At 33.6% G+C, this 27,398-nt stretch overlaps 1 protein-coding gene across 4 annotated transcripts in view; it reads right to left on the reverse strand.

Annotated features, from left to right (window-relative positions):
- DOK6 (docking protein 6) overlaps window positions 1–27,398 on the reverse strand; it is a 415,462-nt gene that overhangs the window by 295,575 nt on the left and 92,489 nt on the right. For 3 of the 4 annotated variants that reach the window (XM_067698862.1, XM_067698865.1, XM_067698863.1), the window contains exon 2: window positions 22,536–22,754. The exons of the other annotated variant lie outside the window; for it this stretch is intronic. In XM_067698862.1, the coding sequence (XP_067554963.1) occupies window positions 22,536–22,649 (114 nt within the window). In that variant the 5' untranslated portion in view covers window positions 22,650–22,754. The remainder of the gene's footprint in view (window positions 1–22,535; window positions 22,755–27,398) is intronic. 4 annotated transcript variants of the gene reach the window in all.

The following is a 27,398-nucleotide window of genomic DNA, read 5'->3' on the forward strand; positions in this document are numbered from 1 at the left end:
AAAAAAAAATCCCACAAGGACTCAGAGGCAAAAAATATACAAATCAATTTTCACTACAAAGTAAAGGAGCTGTTACAGTGGAGGATTCCTGGACTGAATGTCAATATCATGACATAGTATGAGTGTGTTTCATGTTTGGTAATTGCAATCATTGTTGCTTTTGTTGTGGCCATCCATTTACAATGCTTGGTGTCAGTCTATTTATCTTTTGTAAAAATAAAATACAGTGTGTGTGTGTGTGTGTGTGTGTGTGAAAAAAAAAAGAATAATGTGATCATTTTTATAAAAATCATGATGTATATAGTAATTATAAAAATTTCAAATACCATAAAAATGCAAAAAAGAAAGTCTTCTATCAATCATAAATAACTATAATTAACAAAGTAACCAACATTTTATATAGATTCTCTCTTCAATATACTAGCATAAATGGATGGATAATCAGAGATAATTTTACAAAAATGAGATGTTTAACAAAACTATATTTAATTTAAAAAGAGCAAAACATTCATATTACCTTTCTGTTTTAACAATATATATTTAACAATATATATGTTGTATTTCATTAGTCATATTTTTATATATCAAATTCTATGGCATGTAATTTGTACTCTGCTAATAACTGACTAAATTGTCTAAAGATAAATGTATGCAATGCTTATTAGATTATTTTACCATAGGTTCTCTATTCCTGAGGTAATTATTCCTATGCATTTTTCAGTGGACCTAACTTTATGGCCAAGTTATTTGTTCTAAGAAAGGTCTGTAGGTATATTCCTTGAATTCTTACTTCCTTTAATATTGTCACATGTCTTCTTTATAGTCATTGACTATTTGGCTGGATTAAATTCCTTGGTAAATGCGTGATCCTTTGAGACCTTACAGACATTGTGCTAATTACGTAGATGCTGAGTCTGGCACTGGTCCTTTCCTATGTCATCTCCAATTATTTTTTGGCAGGATTTTATACTTCTTTATTATTTTTCAAGAATTCTTTCTAGACGTTATGGTTCCTAAAATATATCATGTTTAAGAAAGTAAGTCTATTGCACTGACATTTGGATAATAATTTGGCCAAGTACAATATTATTTTGGATAACATTTCCAAGCACCCAGAACTTTGTAGGTATCCATATATTATTTTCTGGAATCCAAAGTTTCATAAGAAAATTTTAGACTCATCTGTATAATCCCATTGTAAGTCATTTTCTTTTCTGTATGGAAATCGGAAGAACTCTATTTTTTAATATAGTCTAAGAAAAAATAGAAACACTATATTTAATAACAAAAGACAGAGGTAATAATACCTTTTAGGTCAGGAACATGATGAGAATGGCCGTTATCATATGTATATTATATATAATTCCTAGCAAGTTCATTAGTCAAGAAAAAAGAAAAAGTATATAAGGGTTAGGAAAATGTCAAAGAGACAGGAACTATCATTATTTATTGAAATTAGATTGCCTACATTAAAAAAACAAGTGAATCCATATCAAATTCTTAAAATTATAATTTCAGTAGGTCAGCCAACCACAAGAGCAATATACAGTAATCAATTGCTTTCCCATTCACCAACAAAGATGTAGAAAATGTAAGAGGAAAATATAAGTTTTACAGTGGTACTGAAAATATAAAACAAGAATACATCTAAGAAATAAAAGTGATTAAGAGTAATATGGAGAAAATATCTAACTGTTTTGGAAGACATTAAAGTACTAAGGAAATGAAGAGATATATGAGCGATATAATGATTCACACTGATTCTCTTCACACTAATCTATTAATGTAATTTCAACCAAAACCCCTGCACGGTATTTTACGCAGCTTTGCAAACCTAAAATCAGGGCAGAAGCTAAAGAAGACTTATAATGGAGGTATAATAATTAAGACTAAGTGGTATTGACACAGAGACAGATAAAGGGACAAGTGGAAACTATTAAGGGTCTCATCGACTGACAGACAAAATTGTGGAACACTGATGCATGACAGAGCTGGGATTTAGAACAATGGAGTAAAAGACTTCTCAATAAATCAATAAATGGTACTGGGAAAACTGGTTATTCATATGGAAAAAACAATGAACATGTTTTATTCCAACGTCTCACCATAAACAAAATCAGTTCCTGTGGATAAATATAGTATTAATAAAATAAAAAGCAATGCTTAAAAAATTTTAGAACCAAATACAGGGTAACATTTTTGTTACATGTTTGAGAAAGATTTTTTTTAGACTGTATGTCAAATGCACAGGACATAAAGGTAAAGATTGAGAAACATAACTATATTGAAATGTAAAATGCTATTTGTCAAAATATATCATTAACATGTTTTAAATTCCCAGAGATGATATGTGAAACAGATAAGAGATGACAACATGTACCTGACTTTTCACACAAACCCGGATATTTTGAGTGAAATCTAGTAGTAAATCAGGACATATGAAGAAATATACAAAGGGTATTTAGTTGCAGGTAAAAAATTCTTCTTAGACTTGTTGGCGCATATATAAGTATTGATTTTTTTTTTTTATTCCTTAAATCTATGAGTAGTTTAAACATTACATAATAAAGACTTTGAGAGGAAAATTTTAAATTTATTCAGTTCACATTAGAACATTTCATCATTCTAATTCCTGCTATGTCCCAAACTTGGGAAAACAAAATATTATTGCTTATAAGTATATGGGAGTTTCCCTTTCTCTAATAAGAATCAGGAAGAGCCATGATTTTGTTAGAATTTATTGTTCTAATGGGATAGCATTAATGCACCAGAGATTAGTTGATTAGTGGAGTTAAAATTCAAGGCATTCAATTCAAATTTTACAGCATGTAGCCAAGGTACAGCAAAGAATCACTGTTAGGTTGAATTAGAGCCTGGGTTGAAGCATACACAAATAAGGACTACGGTTGGGAAAAATAAGAGAAGAATGCAGTTTCTAAAGCAAAATGGGAAAGAGCAGAGGTCAAATATAACAGGTGTTTCAAAGATAGAGTGCAGAAACATTAACACAGGTTGGTACTAGATTCTATAAGTCTTCCCATTAAAAAGTGAGACAGTTTTATAGTTCTTCATACAATGTACATTTTTGATTGGTTAATTTAATTTTTATTATAAGTAAAATGTCACACTTAAATGATGAACATTTAATAGCAATCATGAAGAAAAATTTTTATACCTAAAATATATACAGTGATATATAGAAGTTATATGGGTTGTACACCAATACAACAAAAATGTATATAATTCAACTTGAAGATTAAAAATTGTATTATCAATGTATTCATATTAACACATTGGACCAAATAAACAGAATAATGCAATTTTTCTTGCATAGTTCAGAAGACAATTATCCACTATGTCAAATCTATTTGATGCCAAGCCTACTGTTAGAACTAAAGAAAGATAAAGGAGTCCTTAGCCTAGAGGGAAACATTATATTTCATAACAAGCTCACTTCTTCAATACTGTTTCTAAAGTATAATAAAATATCACATCCATTTTGGATCTGCTTTGGTTCCTTTATTTTTAAAACACCAATCTACTGATTCACAACACACCTGGTTAGCCTTCTGCACAATGGAATTTCTCAATGGTAAGAGCAGAAATGAAGAAATATAAAAACTTCAAGATCTTTAGATTAAAAGTTTAAAAAGTATGTTAGATAAAATTTGTGGTCATTATTAGTGAAAAATTAGGAATTTTCCAATTATAAACAACTGTTGGCATCTTTAACATACTCTGGAATGCAGAATGATTTTACAGAAGAACAAAAGGAAAAGCTGATTACTCCAGCTAAGCCTCTCCCACAGCTGTGGGACCAGACCAGGGTCAGGTGAGTGTGGCATCATCGTGCTGCTTTCAGATTTAGTTGTGGTCACTATAAACCAGCCAAGTGGAGTGGTATCAGCACTTGAAACTGTCAGCATCAAAGATCCAATGAGCCCTTCTGTGTAATTACAATCTGATATCTCTGAATTCATGTATAGGATTAAACATCTTATTTTCTTTTTGTTACAGAGAAATGTAAATTTGGAGAACAGAGAGACATAGAGCAGAGCCCGAGACCTGGGTTAAAAATGCTACTAAGAGCAGCAGGACTTGTAGGTTAGTTAATTACTATCTCTTCAGTTTTGCTAACTTCAGGCACAACACAAGGATGAGTCATCTCATCCCCGGACAAATTCTCTGGCCTGGACAGTGAAGCCAAGAAATAAATAGAAGGCATCAAAATTGGGAAGGAAGAAGAAAACTGTCTTTATTTTCAGATAACATAATTTCGTCTTTTAAAATTCTAAGAGCTGTCTAAAGAACAGCTAGAGCTAACAAATGAACTATCTTGAATATATAAACTATACTGAAGGTTTAAAATACAAAGATAACTGCATTTCTGTATACTAGCAACTAACAATTGGAAAATAAAGTTTAAAAAGTAAAAGAATATAAAATACTTAGAAAAAATATACCAAGATCCAGGAAAGACCTCTACACTGAAAACTATAAAACACCTCTGAGAGAACTTAAAGAACACTCATACAAATGGAGAGATGTACCCTGTTCTTTCCAAATTCCTAGAGATTCAATACAATCATAATCAAAATACTAGCAGACTTTTATAGTAGACATTGACAAGGTGATTATAAAATTTATATGTAAGTGCAAATGACCCAGAACAGCTAAAACGATCTTTAAAGAGAGATAGAATTCTAATATATTGCTGGAAATAGTGTAAAATGGTACAACCAATTTTGAAAACAGGAAGTCCTTTTTAAAGTTAAGCATTCCCAGGGACCAGCAATTCTGCTTGTGTGTACATACTAGAGATTACTGCGGTAGACAGACTGAGAGAGAAGGCAGAACTCAAGCAGAGAGGAATAAAAGAGGTACAGATTCCCAATTCATTTAGAAGCAAATATGACAGGAATTGCTGACTTGGTTGTGTGCTGCTGGGGAGATCCAGGATTCTATATTTAGTTAAAGCCTAATGGTTAAGGCACATACATACTATTTGTATCCTAGATTTGGTCTTGGCTCTATAAATAGTCTAGTTACAATATGAGCTGTAATTTATTTTATTCTATTTAAAATCAGCTTCCTAAGTGCCTTAGTTATACCTAGGTATTACAAACTACCCAGAATGCAGTGAGGTAAGACCATTCTGTGTGAGTACATGTGTCTTTCAGTATATAAAAGGGTTAATGAGCACATATAAATTTGTTAAAAAAACTGTATTCCATCCTACCCCAGTTTTTCCCTTGAAGGGATTAGGCATACATATTCTTAAATAAATAAATTTGATTGTTTTATACTAAATATACAAGCATTCATTCAAAACCAACTAAATCCAAGACGCTGGATATTCAAACAAGGGATACACAAGGCTTGGTTCTATGCAGATCAGCTAAAGTAACTAATGAAATTATACAGCTGCTGTAATCTAGGTATACACAGCAAGATACAAAACCACAAATAATGTTGCATTTTGTTCAACTGCTTTTCTGTCCAATTATTTTAAGTCCTTCTAAGTAACTGGAGAACAAAGGTCTTAAGTGATACGTCTCCTTAAAATAATCTGTCACATTCAGTATATCCATAGTTCATATTTACAGGCAAAAGCTGACTTCCTTTATCGTAGAAAACTTAAAAGAATAGATTCATACAAGGCTGATCTGATTGGATGAGTAGTTCTATTCAATCTCTTGTTATTTGAAAACACACATACACACAAATACACGCACAAAGGCATTTATGGTGTAATTTCCCCCCGTCCTCCAGTCTCCAAACATCTGCTGGTAATCAAACATTTCTATCAAAGTATAAAAACCAGTGATTTAGGAATTATAAAAAGAAAGGTAATTTCCTTAATTTTCAAACCAAGGGAGAAACAATTAAAAGAGAAAAGTGAAGCAGTTTGCTTTATAAGAATCTAAACTCATAAAATTTAAAATTTATTACATAATAAATTTAAGAACTTTATTTTTTTATTGAGCACTGAAAATAAAATATTGAATTTGTCCATATGGAATGTATTCTAATATGCACTTTTCATTTAAATAAAACAATTACTGAAGTTCCTTTCCTGCAGTTGTCAGGTTAATGTTTATATTTACTTGCATAATATGAATCTATTCTATTTTTTACTTTTTTCAATGCATAATTCCTAGTACCTTATTTTTATTCAATTTGATTGAATAGAAATATCTGTTGGCATAATGTTAGACATGCCTTATCCTGTATTATAGAAGGCACGACAAGACACACTAAAAATAAATTTTTAGAGGATAATGAGGATACAATTGAAATGGCTGAAAAAAAAGGAAAGTTGTCAGAACTAATTTTGAGTTAATATCGAAATTACATTAGTAATAAGCAATATCGTACATATGTTCATTTAAACATATGCAGTTTACAATGTAAAATAAAATTGAAGCCATTTCCCCATTAATGTAGAGGACTGAGTGTTTGTTTCAGTAATTAATTATTTTTTCTGAGGGAGGATACAATATTGGGTTAACATAACTAAACATGGGATATCTTTTTTTTAAAAGAACCTACTTGCACTGTTATTTCTCCTTATTTCTTTTAGGATATCACAAATGTCACCTTTCAAAATGACTGTATGCATTTGGTCCCAAAGGAACAAACTTTGAAACTGATGGTTTCTCATAAGGCTGTTTACTGAGAAAACAACACTTACTTTCATGAATATTTAACCACCACTGAAGTTTTATTTTTAGAACAATTTTAGTTCCATAAATATCTTAAAGCTATTGACAGTGAATACGCATTTAAAGTATCACCTAATGTGTTAATAAAACTATTACCTGACTTAGTCAATTACAGTTTTGAACGCTTAAATACGTTCTGACCAGAACCGACAGGAAAAACCTTTATTTTCACTTTTTTATAAAATGAGAAGATGTCCCTTCTTTGGATATTGTTTCATGCAGAGTCATAAAAGTAGTGCTGTGAAGACTGAAAATGATATTGAGAACTCTGCCAATGTCTTGAATAAAGCTCTTCTTCCCCAAGTTATTAACCGTAAAACTGAAAAGGGACAAGAGCTCTGTTTCAATAAAAAATATCACTGAATTTTGATAGAAGTCTATGAGATGTCCTTTCAAAAGTAACACCTAAGTGTTTTTAACATACAGGCATAACCTTGTTTTATTGGGCTTCCCTTTACTGTGTTTACCAGACACTGCGCTTTTTTCCAAATTGAAGGTTTGTGGCAACCCTGTGTCAAACAAGTCTATCAGCAGAATTTTTCCAACAGCATTATTTTTTAATTAAGGTGTGTACATTGTTTTTTAGACATAATGCTATTGCACACTTAACAGACTACAGTATGGTATAAACATAACTTTTATACTCATTGGGAAAGCAAAGAATTTCGTGTGACTTACTTTATTGCTTTATTTGCTTTACTGAGGTGGTCTGGAACACAATATTTCCAAGGTATGCTTGTAATGACAATATTTTATTTATTATTTTTTATTGAAGTATAGTTACTTTACAATATTTGTTAGTTTCTGGTGTACAGCAAAGTGATATTCTTTTTCATATTTCTTTCCATTATAGTTTATTACAAGATATTGAATATACTTCCCTGTGCTATGCAGGAGGACCTTGTTTATTTTATACATGGTAGCTTGCATCTGCCAACCCCAAACTCCTCTAAATTATCCCTCCCCTGCCACCACTTTCCCCTCTGGTAACCACAAGTTTGTTTCCTATGTCTGTGGGTCTCTGTTTTATAATTAAGTTCATAGTTTAGATTTCACATGTGATATTATATGATATTTGTCTCTCTCTCTCTCTCACTTCACTTAGTATTACAATCTCTAGGTCCATCTATGTTGCTGCAAATGGCACTATTTCGTTCTTTTTTTACAGCTGAGTAATAATCCATTGTGTATGTGTGTGTATGTATATATATATGTATGTGTGTGTATATATACATATATATATATGTATACACACACACACACACACACACACACACACACACACCCCACATCTTCTTTATCCTTTCATCTGTTTACAGACATTTAGGTTGCTTCCATGTCTTGGCTACTGGAAATGGTGCTGCTATGAATATTGTGGTGCATGTATCTTTCGAATTAGAGGTTTTTTCCAGATATATTCCTGGAAGTGGGATTGCAGGATCATATGGCAACTCTATTTTCAGTTTTTTAAGGAACCTCCATACTGTTCTCCATACTGGCTGCACCAATTTACATTCCTACCAACAGTATAGGAGGGTTCCCTGTTCTCCACACCCTCTCCAGCATTTATTATTTGTAGACTTTTTAATGATGGCCATTCTGACCAGTGTGAGTTGATACCTCATTGCAGTTTTGATTTGCACTTCTCTAATAATTAGTAATGTTTAGTATCTTTTCATCTGCTTATTGGCCATCTGTATGTCTTTCTCTGGAGAAATGGTAATGACAATATTTTAATGAGAATGAAAATACTATGGTCTGAGTGAAGAGAGAAAAACAGATATAGATGGGTGATGTCCAGGGGCTTAAATTATGAAATGGTGTAGAAATTTCATGAGAACAAAAGGAATGAGAATCACATTGGAAAGACGGCGTACAGACTGAGAATTAAGATGATCTGGAATACATGTGCTCAACTTCATGTAATGGATTTGGTATCGAAAACATATGTGATAGAACAAGCAAAATAGGGAGTGAGAGAATTACTGAACTCACTATCTTATTGAGAAATTATCTCCTTTTCTACCAATGAGGAAAATGCTTAAAATAAGCACAGACAAAATAAAATTCTACAATACTCTCCATTTCTATTTTATCATAAACCAAAACTCTGAATTGGAAACAATTATATGGACTCATCTCAAATCTTCTAAGATAAATTTCCATGTAGCTTCTATTATCTAAATCTACTTATTAAATGATACTACAGTTTAACCTATTTAAGTTGGGGACAAATAGTAGGGCATACATTAAAATCACACAGAAAATTAACAAATTTTTATGTGTTTATATATCAAACAAAAAATTATTTTGTTTCCTTACCAAGTTATGATAGGTATGAAAGTTTTGATTTTATTAGTGGTCCATTAGGAAACTAGATTTGGCACACATTTCCAAGGGCTCAGCTTAAATTAATATTAAACTATGAAATCAGCAGATTATTCTGATGAGTGCCATTAGCCTACAAAAGTACTGCCTGATGAAACTTGGCTGCCTAATGAAAAATTCATTTATAAAATTCAGAAATCCTTAAGAAATAAAAGGTTACACTTATAATAACTCTTCATGACTGGTAATGCCCTCTTAAAAGAAATTCTCAAATAGGAAAACTAACCAATGGATTTACCCGTTTATTTGTTAAATACTTGTTAGTAACAGACTTACTTTTAATCTGTAAAGACTAGCCAATTAAGATTTCTTAAGCAAAAATTAAAAAGGAAAAGCTATTGTATTTTTCAGAAATTTCATTGTAAGGTACAATATTAATTTTCTGCTTAGTCAAAATAAAGATGAAAATGTTATTAACATGCTAGCATACATGTATAAATTGTTTTCATCAATTTATAATTATTTATCAGAATCCATCAAAAAGTTATGTTTTTATTACTTCCTGTCATTATCTTCCACAGAAAACATTCTACACATACCTGGACAATTTTCTCATTAACTCTGAATAACTAGTGTAAGTAAAATCTAGGGGTCTAGATTGAATCTCTCTGGGATCCCTCACAATGAAGGTAAACTAGTGAACTAGCTATCAACACACAACCTTCTAGGGCAGTGGTTCTCTAAGTGTGGTGCCCAGACAAGCAGTTTCAGCATCACCTGGGAACAAATTATGCATCAAAATCCCTGGGGGTGAGGTTTCAACAAGCCTTCCAAGTGATTCTGATGCACATGGAATTCACTATTTAAGAATGTACTTTAAATAGAACATTAGAACATTCTTTAACACCATACACAAAAATAAACTCAAAATGGATTAAAGACCTAAATGTAAAACCAGCCATTATACAACCCTTAGAGGAAAACATAGGCAGAATACTCTCTGACATAAATCACAGCAAGATCTTTTTCAATCTGTCTCGCAGAGTAATGGGAATAAAACCAAAAATAAACAAATGGGACCTAATTACACAGAATGGGAGAAAATATTTGCAAATGATGTGATCAACAAGGGATTAGTCTCCAAAATTTACAAACAGCTTATGCAGCTTAATATCATCAAAACAAAAAACCCAATCAAAAAATGGAAACTAACACACCATTGTGAAGCAATTATACTCCAATAAAGATGTTAAAAAAAAAAAGGGGGGGCTTCCCTGGTGGCGCAGTGGTTGAGAGTCTGCCTGCCGATGCAGGGGACCGGTTCGTGCCCCGGTCTGGGAAGACCCCACATACCGTGGAGCGGCTGCGCCCGTGAGCCATGGCCGCTGAGCCTGCGCGTCCGGAGCCTGTTGCTCCGCAACGGGAAAGGCCACAACAGTGAGAGGCCCGCGTAACGCAAAAAAAAAAAAAAAAAAAAAATGGGCAGAATACCTAAATTGACATTTCTCCAAAGAAGACATGGCCAAGAGGCACATGAAAAGATGTTCAATATCGCTAATTATTAGAGAAATGCAAATCAAATCTACAATGAGCTATCACCTCACACCAGTCAGAATGGCTATCATCAAAAAATCCACAAACAATAAATGCTGGAGAGGGTGTGGAGAGAAGGGTACCCTCTTGCACTGTTGGTGTGAATATAAATTGATACCGCCACTGTGGAGAACAGTATGGAGGTTCCTTAAAAATCTAAAAATAAAGCTACCATATGATCCTGAAATCCCCTTCCTGGGCATATATCTGGAGAAAAACATGGTCCAAAAGGATACATGCACCCCAATGTTCATTGAAGCACTGTTTACAATAGCCCAGACATGGAAGCAACCTAAATGTCCATTGACAGAGGAACAGATAAAGATGGGGCCCATATATACAATGGAATATTACTCAGCCATTAAAAAAGAATGAAATAACGCCATTTGCAGCAACATGGATGGAACTAGAGATTGTCATACTGAGTAAAGTAAGTCAGACAGAGAAAGAAATATTGTTTGATATTGCTTATATGCAGAATCTTAAAAAAAATGATACAAATGAACTTATTTACAAAACAGCAACAGACTTACAGACTGAGAAAAGGAACTTACGGTTACCAGGGAGGGAAGGGTGGCAGGGAGGGATAGTTAGGGAGTTTGGGATTGACATGTACACACTGCTATATTTAAAATGGATAACCAACAAGGACCTACTGTATAGCACAGGGAACTCTGTTCAATATTAGGTAACAACTTAAATGGGAAAAGAATTTGAAAAAGATAGATACATGTATATGTATAACTGAATCACTTTGCTGTACAACTGAAACTAACACAACATTGTTAATCAACTATACTCCAATATAAAATAAAAAGTTTAAGAAAAAGAATGTATTTTGTTTAGTAATAACTTGAGCAATGATTTAAAGGAAGAAAATACAAAGAGTCTTTGGGGCAGAGAGGGTACTTATGTTGTGGTGTACTCACGGTGATATCATGCAATTATTGCCTTATGTAGCAGAAGCTGGGACTCAGCAAATATTTGTACTCCTTTCCAACTCAATGTCACAATTCCTTAAATGAGTTAGGCGCATAAATAAATGAAGATTGCAGAGACTGCAGACAGGGAAACTTCTTTGGAGAATACAGTTTGGAGTGCATTGAGAAATGAAACCAAGGTCTGAGATGAAGGTATAAAATAGTGCTGATTATGGGAATTTAAAAGAATTAGCCAGTGCAAAAAGTCATAAAGCAATGAAAAGAATTATTGGTTAGTTGGATAGGGCAGTAAAGGAGAAAGAAATCAAAGGGGAATTCCAATTATTAAACAAAGACTGGAATGGAATTTATGGAGTTCTCGATAATGCCTGGTGTATTACTAGGATTCAGTTTAGGTGGTAGGTAATCTAATTTATTATATAATTTCCTTTCATTGCAGATGGTGAGGAGGATATGCATAGATATGTGGAGAAAGAGGGAGAGAAAGAAAACAAGAGAGTAGGAGGGAAAATGAGTACTAAACCAATATCTAATACTCATTGCAAGATCTGACCACAAAAGATACAAAAATCCAGAAATGCAGGTGATTTTTCTCTGGTGATTTATGCAGTCCTTGATCCCTTTTATACTGCTAGATCCACTGTCTTTTGTTCTTTGGACCTGTCAGGGCAATGGAAATTCACTTTTGTTTTCTTCTTTCCTGGAAAGAGGTGATAGTGAGTACCACAATGTAAGCACTGCCAGTTGCTCTAAAGCAGTGCTTGTTTTAATAGTTTCCAACCAAGAGAGATGTTGAGTAATGTTACATATGTCATGATTGTGCTAAAGATTAATTAATGTGGCCCAGGCAGAACTACAGCATGAATGATGGATACTTAGATTATGGAGATCCAGTTTTATTAAACCTTACATTTAAATAGAAAGTCTAAACAAATAAATGCTGGAGCGGAGGACTATCTAGCACTGTATAAACTGGCAAGATTACAGCCTTCCTTGGGAGAAGTATTCTTATCAGCAGTGAGTTAGGCTACAATTCAGGGAATCTCCTGGATTAATGCCAAACACAAAGATCTTGTACTAACTCTCCTTGATTCAGAAGTTTAATATGCTATTAGAACCTCTTGAGGAGTTAAGTATTTGTTTATTTCAAAGTTATTTTCCTCTTTATACTAACCCTAATTATCTTAGAAAATTTTAAATTCTGAAAGGAAAATGATTAGAGAATATTAGATAATATTGTATCTGAGAGAATATAAGAAAAGAACATTCTTCCTAGAGTAGCCTGAATGCTAATCTGGCTCCACCATTAATTTACTGTGATATTAATAATTTATGTATCTAAGTCTTGCATCTGTAAGTTGAAGCGCCTGTACTGTAATATAGCTTTACGATTATGCTTACAACTAAGTTTAAGGTTCATTAATGGTGACTATTATTTAGGTATAGAAAACAGAATCACTACTTTTTAATGTATGAAATCAAATCAACAAAGGCTTGGCATTTGCCCTTTAAAAGTAGGCTCGATGGAATGTAGAATGTGACTAAATAATATATTATAAATGTCTGAAACAGCCTCACTGATGTGGGTAAGGGAATAGGTGGTGAATTAAGTAACTTTGGAAATGAGGTGAAACTGTGAGATTAACAGCAAAAACAATTACACAAATGCACAGAATCTTATGGACAAAGCTGTTTCCCACAGAAGTACAGGTTAACAATTCTGAAACTACTATACTTGTAACCTGGAGTTAAACAATTAGGCAAAGATGGTGGATGGTAGGAAACAAGTTTCCCACTGTTGGAGTGGGAGGTCACAGAAAAGCAAGGGGAGGAGGCTAGAATGATCCATGTGATGATGGATGAGACATGGAGACATCAGTAGGAACTCAAGTTTCACTTAATATAGAGATGTATGTTTATAGTTATAAATATTTATACATCTGCATACATACATGGGTTAGGAAACACCCATATATTTCCTTGCTCTCTCAGCAACTTTATGTACAAAATATACATTCTTCTCAAGTCTACATGGAACACTGTCCAGGACAGACCATATGCTGATCCATAAACAAACCTAAATAAGTTTAAAAGGATTGAAATCATACAAAGTATGTTCTAAGGCTACAATGGAATGAAATGAGAAATCACTAATGAAAGAAATTTGGCAAATTTCTGTATGACTCAGCAATTCCATTGCTAGGGCTATACCCAAGAGAAATGACAACATGTCCACACAAAAATCTGTACATGAATGTTGACAGTAGCATTATTAATCATAGCCAAAAAAGTAGAAACAACCCAAATGACCATCACATGATGAATGGATAATTAAAATGTGAGATAGCCATACAGTGGAATATTATTCAGCAATATAAAGAAATGAAGTACAGATACATGCTTCAACACTGATGAACCTTGAAAACATAATACTAAGCAAAAGAAGTTAGTCACAAAAGACCACATATTGTACGATTCTATTTGTATGAAATGTACAGAATAGGCAAATCAATAGAAATCACTAACCAGTAGTTGTCTAGGGTTGCAGGGGAATTAGGAGAAAATGGGTAGTGATGGTTAATGGTGATGGGATTTCTCTTCATGGTGATGAAAATGTTCTAAATTTGACTGTGGTGACGCATGAACAATTCTGTGAGTATACTAACAACCATTGAACTGTGCCATTAAAGGAGTGAAATCATAAGATATGTGATTCATATCTCAACAAAGCTGGTATAAAAAATACAGTAAGGAAAGGAGGAGTATGTGTAAATTGATTATAAAATGATATATTTTTATAAATATGACTTAATGAATAAATTTTAATTTGTGTAGATTTTCAAACTTCATGTGGCCCATACAAAAAAACAGACAACAGGCCAGATTTATACATAACTCAAGAACCAAGAATGATTTTTACATTTTTAAATGATTGAAAAGGTAAATGAAGATTTTATGAGAGGTGAAAATTATATAAAATTCATATTTCAAGGTCCATAAATAAAGTTTCGTTAGAACCTAGCCATGTTCATTCATTTATGCATTATCTATGGTGGCTTTTATACTACAGTGTGTCAGTTAAGTACTTGTGACTTTATGGCCTACAAAGAAGCCTAAAATATTTACTATCTGGCTTTTTGCAGAAAAAAAACTTTGTTACATTTCCCAGTCACGATGAGGAGCCCAAAGAAAGGAAATATATAGCCAAGTGTAGTAGTCTGTGCCTGAACTAATGCAAATGCAATGAAGATTAAAAGGAGATACTGGATTCAAATTAAATAGAACGATAGAATTCATTACTCATTGATCTTTCTTCGCTCCGCAGTCCTCACCACAAGCAGAATCATCATCTTTCTATAGCAATTATCTCCTTACATGTCTTTAGTGATTACCTAAACTTTCAATACAAAATAGAAATCCTCCAGAAACATGCAAAATCATTCATGATATACTTCAAAAAAATTTTTACATAGATTTTAAGGTTAAAATTTTTAAATATAAAGAAAAATACAAGTTAAACTGAAATTTAAAAATCTAAATTTTTGGAACAGAATGATTTGGCATTTGAGGGTAATGCTAAACATTAGATAAATCACAGTTTATTATACATAATGAAGAAAAATTCTAGAGTATTATGAATTTTTCCTTCAAAAATAGAAGCGAATATTATTTGCAAAAATAGTTTCCCATTTCTTATATAGTTTTAAAGAAGTTTCAAAATTTAGTCATTTCTACTTATCTACCTAAAAATTGTAAAATACGGCATTTGACTTAGTTTAATTCAGGTAATAATTTTATATACCAGTATATATGTAATATATACCATGAGAATGAAGGTTTCTTTTTCCACTAAAAAGCCTTGTTTAATAATTAATTTATTCAGAACAGTATTCTCCTCTCTCCAGTACACTTGTGAGCACAGCATTCAAAGCTGGTCTAATAATTGCAAAAATATATGACTGAGAAGAGAAGAAAAAAAAAATTAAGTAATACAAATTGATATAAGAAAAAACTTCCCATTTACTTTTTAAAACAAACTAATCAAATTATTTAATTAATTTTCATTTTCAAAACTTTGCTTAATAGTTTCACGCTAATGCATGAGTACGTGCCTGATTTTTTTTAAAAAAGTGGAAATTCTTCATAACCAGATAAAGCCATCATGTCTGCTGCTTCAAAATGAATGGTTCTCCATTGGGCCAGTTGTAGGCTCGGTTGCAGACCACCAAAATAAAGCGAATATCGCAATAAAGCGAGTCACATGAATTTTTTGGTTTCCCAGTGCATACACGAATTACATTTACACTATACCGTAGTCTGTTACGTGTGCAGTAGCATTATGTCTAAAAGAACAACATATATACCTTAATTTAAAAATAGTCTATTGCCAAAAAATGCTAACCATCATCTAAGCCTTCAGCAAGTCATAATCTTTTTCCAATAGTTACATCACAGATCACTGGCCACCATAACAAATACAATAATAATAAAAAGTTTGAAATATTGCAAAAAGTACCATAATGTGACACAGACATGATGTGAGCAAATACCATTGGAAAAATGATGCCGATAGACTTGCTCAATGCAAGATTGCCACAAACCTTCAACTTGGAAAAAAACGCAAGATCTGCAAAGTGCAGTGAAGCAGAACGCAATAAAACAAAGTATGCCTGTAAAATATCACATGAAAGTAGAAGGTTTAATAAAACACACCTTCTGCTAAGAGACTGTGACACCCAAAACATTTGGAAAGTATTGCTTGGTTCATTTCTTATGTTTAGGTTGCTTAATCTATAGAACTTTCAAGTTTTTACCTTTTAATAATTAATTCACTCCGTAACCTCAATTCTTATGCAGAACTGTCCAATTTGACTAAAATAATAAATGTGTTCCTAAAACACAAAATAAACACAAAACATCTCATACATTCCAGGATATAGAAGTCACTGCATAAGGCACAAACGGGTGTGGATAAAATCTCTGGTAACAGCATTAGACTCTGCACCTGTGCACTTGAAGACATCACCTCTTCACTCTCCCAGCTGCTGAAAAACTGAGATGGAAGTTGGAAAAACATTTGGGACTATAAATTTAAGAACCAGGAATAACTTTAGATCAATTTTCAAGCCAATATTTAACTTTTAGATCACGTGGACCTAATGCATTTGCAAAGTCTGAGCAGACATTTTCTTAGGTCAGATGACCATAACCATTACTGGAAGGAACTGAAGTTGCACGGAGTTACCAACAGCACAAACATCATTGGTGCTGACAAAGCAGTTCTTCCTTGGCCCAGTTACAAAAACACATAAACAAAACAAATAAAACCAAAGAGATGGGGAAAAAACTTCACGTAGAGAAAAAAAAAATGTTTTTCTCTGGTAGCAGATCAATATCTACAGTGTCTGAAAAAAACATTTAAAGTGAAAATATTTTCAGTCATCAAGTAAAGCATCTGTTTTTCTTTGTTTTTGTTAGGTTTTTTTTTTGCGGTACGCGGGCCTCTCACTGCTGTGGTCTCTCCTGTTGCGGAGCATAGGCTCCGGACATGCAGGCTCAGCGGCCATGGCCCACGGGCCCAGCCGCTCCGCGGCATGTGGGATCTTCCCAGACCGGGGCACGAACTCGTGTCCCCTGCATCGGCAGGCGGACTCTCAACCACTGCGCCACCAGGGAAGCCCAAGTAAAGCATCTGTTTTGAAATCAAAATGGAAAAGCTTGGATAAACCCAATAAATCATTTCTACAGTATGTATTACACTACACCAATCTTAGAGAGTTTAAATTTAGATTTCTTTGGAGGATAAATGAGGCAATATGTTATTTTTCAAATGAGGTTTATATTATTCATATTGTTTAATCTTCTAAAAAATAATTGGGAACTACTCATGGAACATAAACATTAAAATATGTTCATCGAAAATTTTCAAATTGCCTCATTCCTTATCCACATTTCATAAAACACTAATTTAAGATCAAGTTGGTGGCTCTCTCTGTGTTCTGCTTCTACTGTTTGCCTGTGTCAATCGTAGAAGATGAACTTTATTGAATCAATACTTAGAAATATGGAGATATATGTATACATATAATTATAAAGCAATTATACGCCAATAAAGATGTTAAAAAAAATATGGGCTTCAGTGAAAAATTCGTGGGAAACTGAGAGGCTTTACATCACAAACCACAAAATAAACAACTCAGTAACAAATTTATGTCACACGTTTCCAATCACTCCAAAGTCCAACTTTTGCTCTCTCCTGACCATTGCCTTGTGAGGCCTCTACATTGTGCTTTGCTGCCTGACTTCCTAGACCCTCTGTCCCAGCTTCCTTCTTCTCTCTCTCCTTCCCTTTCAGAGCAATTAACCCCTGTCTCATTGCCTCCACTGCTACCCATCATATCCATAAGCATGCTCAGAAAACAAGACAAGCTCCTGTTGCCATGATTTACCTTCCTTCAGAAGCAGAAAGGGAATTGAAAAGAATAGCTTTATTTTCCTGTCACATTTTTGAACTGTAATTCAGTAAGTTTTCAAAGGTTAGAAGATAATTCAATAACATGGAACAATACTCCGTATCACAGTAGATATCATAAAAGCTAGATAGAATAATATCTATAAATTTTACATGAGAACTATTACTTTTGCCCAAAACAAGTCAGTTACAGACATAAAAAATTTTATATTACAACAAATTATTTTAACTAATAAATCCAGAATGCAAATAGTCAATAATTCTATTTCTCTGAGAAAGAATAATTTAGTTTTGCAAGTAACTACTTATTTTCTCCTATAAGAATTAATAAATAAATGTCAGTTGTAAATTCTTCTTTCATAGAAAATTTTGAGCCTCAGTGTTTTCTTCTCATTGTCCATTAAAAATGTACTTAAGGGCTTCCCTGGTGGCGCAGTGGTTGGTAGTCCTCCTGCCGATGCAGGGGACGCGGGTTCATGCCCCGGTCCGGGAGGATCCCGCGTGCCGCGGAGCGGCTGAGCCCATGAGCCATGGCCACTGAGCCTGCGCGTCCGGAGCCTGTGCACCGCAACGGGAGGGGCCACGACAGTGAGAGGCCCGCGTACCGCAGAACAAACAAACAAACAAAAAATGTACTTAAAACACTAGGTTTGACTTTAAACAAAATGTCCTTTCTTAAAGGTTTTTGCAAAGATGGAAATAAACATTAATTCACAAGTTTAAAAAATGACTGTAAATTTCAAGATATTAGACACAGCAAACCTTCTAAAAGAATTCAGAACACTGCCAAAATAATGACTTATGATTTGATTGGTTCTTTGTCTCACCTGAATTTTAAGATAGAGAATGTAAATTACATATACTGCCGAACATAGTGTGAGAGATAGGTATATATTATTTAAAACATGCAACACTAAAATAAAATCTCAGACTCATTTATTTCTGTAGATTCTAGGTGTTTAAGTAAAATTCTATAATATGTATAAATATTTAAGTAAAATTTTTAAATCTGGAAAATCAGGTTACAACTACAGTGATATCTCATGTATCCAAGAGTTATCTTACCAGAACAATCCATTAAAGACTAAGCTTTTTGGACTAATATCTCTTAACCAGTATATTTATTGTTACTACTATCCCACATTCCACGTTTCATTAGTTGATTTTACATCCTACTTGTCAAAACATGAACAATGGAGTGAAGGCGGCTTGTCTTTTTAATCATTATACACACACACTTTAGGTAGGACTTCGCATATTTCATAGTGGTGAATTGAACTGAACTGAATTGAACCGAACTGAATTGAACCGAAAGAAAATATTCAGGCTGACCCCACCCTATTACATAGTTTTCTAAAACAAAAGCAGGAAAGATCTGAACAATCAGTGATTCAAAGAAAGAAAGAAATTAAGATTTAAAAACTAAAATTAAGATTCAAAGAAAGAAAGAAATTAAGATTTAAAAACCAAATCTACTGACATACATAATATTCAAGTATATTTAAAATTACACAAAGAAGATGATATGGTTTAATCATTTTGGCTTACACTAATAACACCTTACCCAAATCCAATAGTGTAGTAACTATTTTTAATTAGGGCAATTAGTAATTGTTTTAAATAAGTAAATATATTTTCTTTAAAAAAAATTCATTTTTAAAGAGTCTTCAGAAACATGATTGAGGGTAACTGAAATTGCAAGTAACTATAAAATGCATAAATTATCCTTAATATAATAAACACTGTTTTTATATACAATGAATTGAGATTAGAATTCAGGGTATTCAAAGTTATTTTACCTGCATAGAAGAAAAAAGTTTTATTTATTTTAATACTATTATTTTAAATTAAGCTGTTCAGACTTACAGTGTCCTAGACACTTTCTAGCAGTGTTATTTTGTGCAATTAAATAATAACAAACAATAAAACTTCCTTTTAAAATAGGAAACTAAAAAAACAAAAATACTGCACATTAAATTATCTAACCTTTCTGCTGAAGGATCTACTGACAATGCCAATATGACAGTTTACAATTATAAACATTAACATCACTTTTTTTATTATCATGTTTTATGCCATGTTATGCACAAGATTTATTACATTATTTCAAACACTTTCAAGAAAACTTTAATTGTAAAAGTAATATAATGCCATTATTGAAAATTTAGAAAAGTAAAATTTACAAAATCATGTATTTTAATAACTACTCCCAAAGTAGACTCTTTTAATATTAGTATATTTTTCCAGATTATCTATGTTTACATTTTTCCAAAATTGTGGAGCTCCTTTTCAATGGGCCTTCTACGCATACCATTTTAATCAACATCTTCCTAAATATCTAAGTAGTCTCCAAAATCTCAATGTTTAATGACTCTGTACAAATCCAATATATGGATTTAATTTATTTAAATTTTGCTTACATCTGTGGAATTTCAGTTAATTCTTTTGTATGTGTGAATAATGAAAATAAAGCATTCTTGTATCTGAATTACTTTCTTCTGCTTCTTTATTGTGATTGCCCTAGTTTAACTAGTAAGTGAATATAAATGTAATTGGCAGTTGAAGGTTTTTTTTTTAATTCAATAGGAAATATTAAAATATCCCACCCCAAAGTCTGCACCAATATACATTTATCTTCACAATTTGTAATTATGTTCAACACAATTTATCATAACATCAATATTTGTACAATATTTGCTTTTGGTGTCCAATACAAAATCTGTGAGGTTGAGCCTAAAAATGAGTTAATACTCCTAACTCTTAAATTTTTTAATCCTATTTTTTTGTGTTTTCTCAAGAAAATTTCTGAAAGCCAACAACAATACGCTGTTGCTAAATTTCTGCATTTTCTTTTTTAGTTTATGTGTAACACAGACAGCAGAAGGAATTTCCACTGTCAAATACATGGTGGCCATTACAAATGTGACTAGGAGAAAATAACTTCATGCATCTGACAATCTTTAAAACTATTGTTATTTTAAAATCAATGGTAAATTTACCTTCCACCATGTATGTCATTATATCTAATGAAACTCAAATAGATAATTTTCAGAGTTATAGTGAGTCAATGTCTTCCACTGTGTTCATTCTATCAAATTATCCTTTCTATATAGCATGGTTTTAATTTTTACTCCTACCTTTTATTTTTTAAGACATTTTCTGTTCTCTTTAGCCAAAAAGATGATGCTCTGGAAAGATTATCCACATATTACCTTGCCTAATATCTATGCATTTTCTGCTGCTGCCTCCTCATTTAATGTTCATATAAAATTTTCAAATTCAGTCAAACGCCTGACTTACAGTAATGATGATTTCAGGCAAAATGAACAATGTTGCTACTGAATTTACATATTAAAATGTTTAAAACACAATGCAGTATTTTATAAGTAAGTAAAGTGCTGTCTCATAAAAGAGCATAAAAAGGAACATGCCTAAGAAGGAAGACTAATAAGTAGACAGACAGACAAGGAGGAGACCCAACACTGGGGCAGGACACATCAAAAAATAATAATAATAAAAGAAAAAGGGAAGAGGAGGAGGAAGAGGCCTGAAAGTAACACACATCATTCTCTTTTCAGGCATTTTGTGTTCAGCTGTGCATATTTTTACCAGCAGAATCCTCCAAAATTTTAATGTTTTGAAAACAATTTCTCAGTTTACCAGAGCAGCAATGCTTTCCCAAAATGAAGGAGTGCTGATAAAAATCCTTTCTTTCTAAGTAATTCTTCTCATACTTATGGCAGGTAATAATCACACTGTGAATTAATAAAGGAGTCATTGGGAGGCACAAATGGAAACTAAGCCGCCAGCGGCTAGCAGGCAGAGTCACCAGGGACGAGTGAAAGGCCACGCTCTGCCAGCTGATACACAGGACAGAGGACAGCCCAGGCCTTATGATCAACACAACTCCATGGTTGACATTTGCACATTCTTGTTATTTACTGCTCAGAATTCAACATCTCTAAGAAAAGGCCTAGAGATGGGAGATTTAAAAAATATAAAGATTCAAGCTACATAACACAACTCTCAAATCTGGTTGAACTCAACTCAGAGGCATCTAAAGTGAAGTATCCTAAGAATTAGGGACAGGGTCGTTAAACACTCAGTTGAAATTGAAAGTAATACATTTAAAAAATACATAAATGCAAAACAACCTGACTTCTAGTTACAATCAATAAATACATACAGTAGTCCCGTCTTACCCAGGAGGAATATGTTCCAAGACCCCCAGTGGATGCCTGAAGACACAGATGATACTAAACCCAGTATATACTCTATTTTCCTATACACACATACCTATTGATACAATAAAGTTTAATTTATAAATTAGGCACAGTATAACACCAATAATGAATAACAGTAATTATAACAATATACAGTAATAAAAGTTATGTGAATGTGCTCCCTCTCTCCCTCTTCCTCTCCCTCTCTCTCCCTCTCCCTCTCTCTCAAAATAGGTTATTCTACTGTACTCACCCTTCTTGTGATGATGTGAGATAATAAAATGCCTACGTGATGAGATGAACTGGGGTGAATGAGGTAGGTGCTGGGATGGAACATTAGGCTACTGTTGACCTTCTGACAATACATCAGAAGAAGGATGATCCTGGATCACTGACCCACGATGATGTCAACGGTTACTGAACTATATGAAACCTGACGTCGGTCAGGAACAGATGTCAACGGTTGGAGATCCTGGGGGGATTGGAACAGGGACAGATTTCACCATGATACTACTCTGAACAGCACAAAATTTAAAACTATCAATTGTTTATTTATGGAATTTTACCTTTAATATTTTCAAACTGTGGTGGTCCACGGGTAACTGAAACCTCGGATAAGGGGGGACTACTGTACTTACATAAAAAGGGGTCTTGCGGAGACATGGTTTGCAAGAGAGAGTCCCAGGGTTCTATGTAGTCTGTTCAACTATTCAGAGAGACCCTGGAACTTCTCAAGTTTAATGAACATAGTCAAGGATATTCCTCAGAAGCCACAAATGATGCAAATTGAAAAGCTAGTAGTACGAATAGAATCTAGAAAATACATAAGCAAGACAGCAGCTTTTTCTTTATGCAGAAGTTAGGTGGTCTCACATGGTGACAGGGACATCTAATCCATCCAGGCATCATATCCATATAGTAAATATGAAGGTAATAATCTTCTAATGTTTAAAAACTTCAGTTGTTAATCTCTGCTTTGATTCTATTCTCATCTAGTGGCCTTGAGATAGTATTTTAAGTTTTTATTTATTTACAAAGAGTCTCCAATGTGTTTATATCCATAAACAGAACAAGAACATAAAGATTCAAAAATTACAGTCTCAGTTTTCAAAGTTTGCTATTTAAAATGGTGGAATCTCAAAATCTTTGTAGATAGATACAGAGGATATAGGTGTACTTTTTTATGTGAAAATGCAAATGACCTAGGTTGGCCAATATAATATTAAAGAAGATTAATAAGATAGTGTATTAAATTACAGAATAAAGTCAATATAAAAAAACTTTGCCTTCAGAGAAATTATTGCCTAGTAAATATTAATGAGTTTCTCATTGTTTCTTGCAAATTAAGTGTTTTGTGATTCTATGTCTTCGCTTACACCATTCCTCAATCTAGAATATTTCCTTCTCATCTTCACCTGGTGAAATAACAATTTATCTTTATGACTCAGTTTAGTTGTCATCTGGACAAAGCCTTCCCAGTTCCTCCAGGCACATTTGGTTGTTCTCTCATTTCAGCAAATAGGACTTTATTTGTACCTGTGCTGTACCACTAATTACTTATATAATGGTTATGTGTTTGTATTTCTGCCATTCTTGCTAGACCAGGTATTATTTTAAATTCATAGGAAAGGTAACTTCTTAATCCCCAGCATATTGTATAATGCCTATAATTTAAAACTTTCTTGGGTGAACTGTACTTTGTAAAACATTATGGACACACCAAGACGTATAAGACATAGCCCCTACTCTCAGTACATTTGCAGATTTCTTGTAAACGTCTCTGGAATAGAAATTTAAATCATGTCGGGAATTACAAAGCTTCAGAAAAGTGAGAATTGATCAGTGTTTAGTAAACAATGAAACCAAAACAATATATGCTAAAGTGAGTATTGGTGAAAATTAATTGTGGTCTGAAGAATTTGGAAATGCATAACCATAATCTGTTTAAGAACTTTATAAAACATATTAGCATGCCTTGACAGCTCTACAATGATGAAACATTCTCTCAATTATAATAAAGGAGGCGGGAATGTACAGTGGAGAAAGGACAGCCTCTTCAATAAGTGGTGCTGGGAAAACTGGACAGGTACATGTAAAAGTATGAGATTAGAACACTCCCTAACACCATACACAAAAATAAGCTCAAAATGGATTAAAGACCTAAATTTAAGGCCAGAAACTATCAAACTCTTAGAGGAAAACATAGGCAGAACACTCTATGACATAAATCACAGCAAGATCCTTTCTGACCCACCTCCTGGAGTAATGGAAATAAAAACAAAAATAAACAAATGGGACCTAATGAAACTTCGAAGCTTTTGCACAGCAAAGGAAACCATAAACAAGACCAAAAGACAACCCTCAGAATGGGAGAAAATATTTGCAAATGAAGCAACTGACAAAGGATTAATCACCAAAATTTATAAGCAGCTCATGCAGCTTAATAACAAAAAAACAAAGAACCCAATCCAAAAATGGGCAGAAGACCTAAATAGACATTTCTCCAAAGAAGATATACAGACTGCCAACAAACACATGAAAGAATGCTCAACATCATTAGAGAAATGCAAATCAAAACTACAATGAGATATCATCTCACACCAGTCAGAATGGCCATCATCAAAAAATCTAGAAACAATAAATGCTGGAGAGGGGGTAGAGAAAAGGGAACACTCTTGCACTGCTGGTGGGAATGTGAATTGGTTCAGCCACTATGAAGAACAGTATGGAGGTTCCTTAAAAAACTACAAATAGAACTACCATATGACCCAGCAATCCCACTACTGGGCATATACCCTGAGAAAACCAAAATTCAAAAAGAGTCATGTACCAAAATGTTCATTGCAGCTCTATTTACAATAGCCCGGAGATGGAAACAACCTAAGTGCCCATCATCGGATGAATGGATAAAGAAGATGTGGCACATATATACAATGGAATATTACTCAGCCATAAAAAGAAACGAAATTGAGCTATTTGTAATGAGGTGGATAGACCTAGAGTCTGTCATACAGAGTGAAGTAAGTCAGAAAGAAAAAGACAAATACCGTATGCTAACACATATATATGGAATTTAAGAAAAAAAATGTCATGAAGAACCTAGGGGTAAGACAGGAATAAAGACGCAGACCTACTGGATAACGGACTTGAGGTTATGGGGAGGGGGACGGGTGAGCTGTGACAGGGCGAGAGAGAGTCATGGACATATACACACTAACAAACGTAGTAAGGTAGATAGCTAGTGGGAAGCAGCCGCATGGCACAGGGATATTGGCTCGGTGCTTTGTGACTGCCTGGAGGGGTGGGATAGGGAGGGTGGGAGGGAGACGCAAGCGGGAAGAGATATGGGAACATATGTATATATATAAAATGGATTCATTTTGTTGTGAAGCAGAAACGAACACACCATTGTAAAGCAATTATACTCCAATAAAGATGTTAAAAAAAAAAAAGAATTCCCAATCTTACTTGATCGTAGATCGAGAAAGAGAGAGATAGAGCCTATTATTACTCTATGAGCCTAGTCTTACACGAAAGGTTTTATTTCCCCCCCCCAAAAAAAAAAGTTGATGTAAAGTTAATCAAGGAAAGTGAAAGTGGAAACATTAGTACCATATATTTCTCACATGCATGTTATTTCTCTATGGACTTCTCTGGTTTTTTTGTCCCTCCTTTGTCTCATAGATATGTGTTTATTTTTTCAAATCCATTCTATTTTTGTTTCATCTGAGCTGTAGCAAAAACAAAGAGTATTAAAAGTAGCTTCTGTGTTCTTTAACTCATGCCTGCATCCCTCATTTAATCAGTATGTCACTGGCTTTGTGGTAATGATGCCCTGAGAGGGCTCAAAAACAAAGGGAAACAAGACAAATGATTGACCAAGCAATAACAAAAAAGGGAGGTTATCTGGTGACTATCAGAAAACATTGAAGCTGACAGGCTGCTGTATTTATTATCAGGTTCACCGTAGAATCAGAAAAAAAAGTTTATCTTTCCTTTTATATGCATTAGAAAGGTTATCTGACCACAAACATACGGGAAATCTCTCTTTAGTTACACATATTTACACAACGCTTCCAGTGCACTCTTGCCTTGGTGGTCTAAAAGAAGCCTCCGAAGAAACGGCAGACATGATAAACTGTACACAATTAAACATGCTGGATAAAATAATTTTGGTGGAAAAATATTTGTTTCATCTCATGTGTTTCAAATATTACAGTGAAAATAGGGTAAGCATGTTTTAAAAAAATAGAACAGAAGACTTACGTTATTCTGACCTTAACAAGAGCATCCCACATATGAATAGCCAAACCAGTCATTAAAAATTCGCCATCAATCATTCTAACAGTTTCCCACCATGTCATCCTATTAATTGAGCAGAACTTCTAATTAGTCTGAGATTACGGACAGAAGACACAGCTGAGTGTTGGGTTGAATGGCTCTACCTACAAACCTCAAAGGCACACACTGATGGCCTGTGTCTTCCAAAAAATGGAGAACTCCAGCCATGAGTGGTCTTGCAGGAGAGGGAGCACACTGCATAATTACATGGGAGGGATTTGTGGGTCCTGCTGGTGAGAATTATGATCTAATTTCGAAATAAAAATGGATTCTAAAAAAACTACCATAATTTTTTTGAGAAGAAAGATGTGTGAAAAACTAATACACTTGTTGCTCAAACGACATCAGGCATGATTCTGTTCACAATCTAAGTTAATGAACTAAGCCCCTACTTGTTTATTAATCAACAAGTGTATCTATTATGAGTTGTATGGACTCTGTTCTCATTTTAAACAGAGTTTAAAATGTATTACATGGTTTATTCATTCCATTTCAGGATTCAGTCAGCTATGTGGCTAGTAAACAATTTTACAACAAAATATCCTATTAAATTTTTTAGGAATGTCACTTTTTCCCACCTCAGAAATTTAGCACACAGATATTTGAAAATAGATACAGAACACAGGTAATTCTTCAAAATGATAGCAAAGGAAGAAATTTTTACAATATTCCCTTTTTTCCTTCTTCCCTCCCTCCCTCCCTTCTGCCACCCTCTCTCCCTCCCCCGCTTTTCTCTCTTATTTTCTTGTTTCCTTCGTGTTTTCTTCTCTACTCA

Source organism: Pseudorca crassidens, chromosome 12 (genome assembly GCF_039906515.1).
Source record: "Pseudorca crassidens isolate mPseCra1 chromosome 12, mPseCra1.hap1, whole genome shotgun sequence".
Lineage (NCBI taxonomy): Eukaryota > Metazoa > Chordata > Mammalia > Artiodactyla > Delphinidae > Pseudorca > Pseudorca crassidens.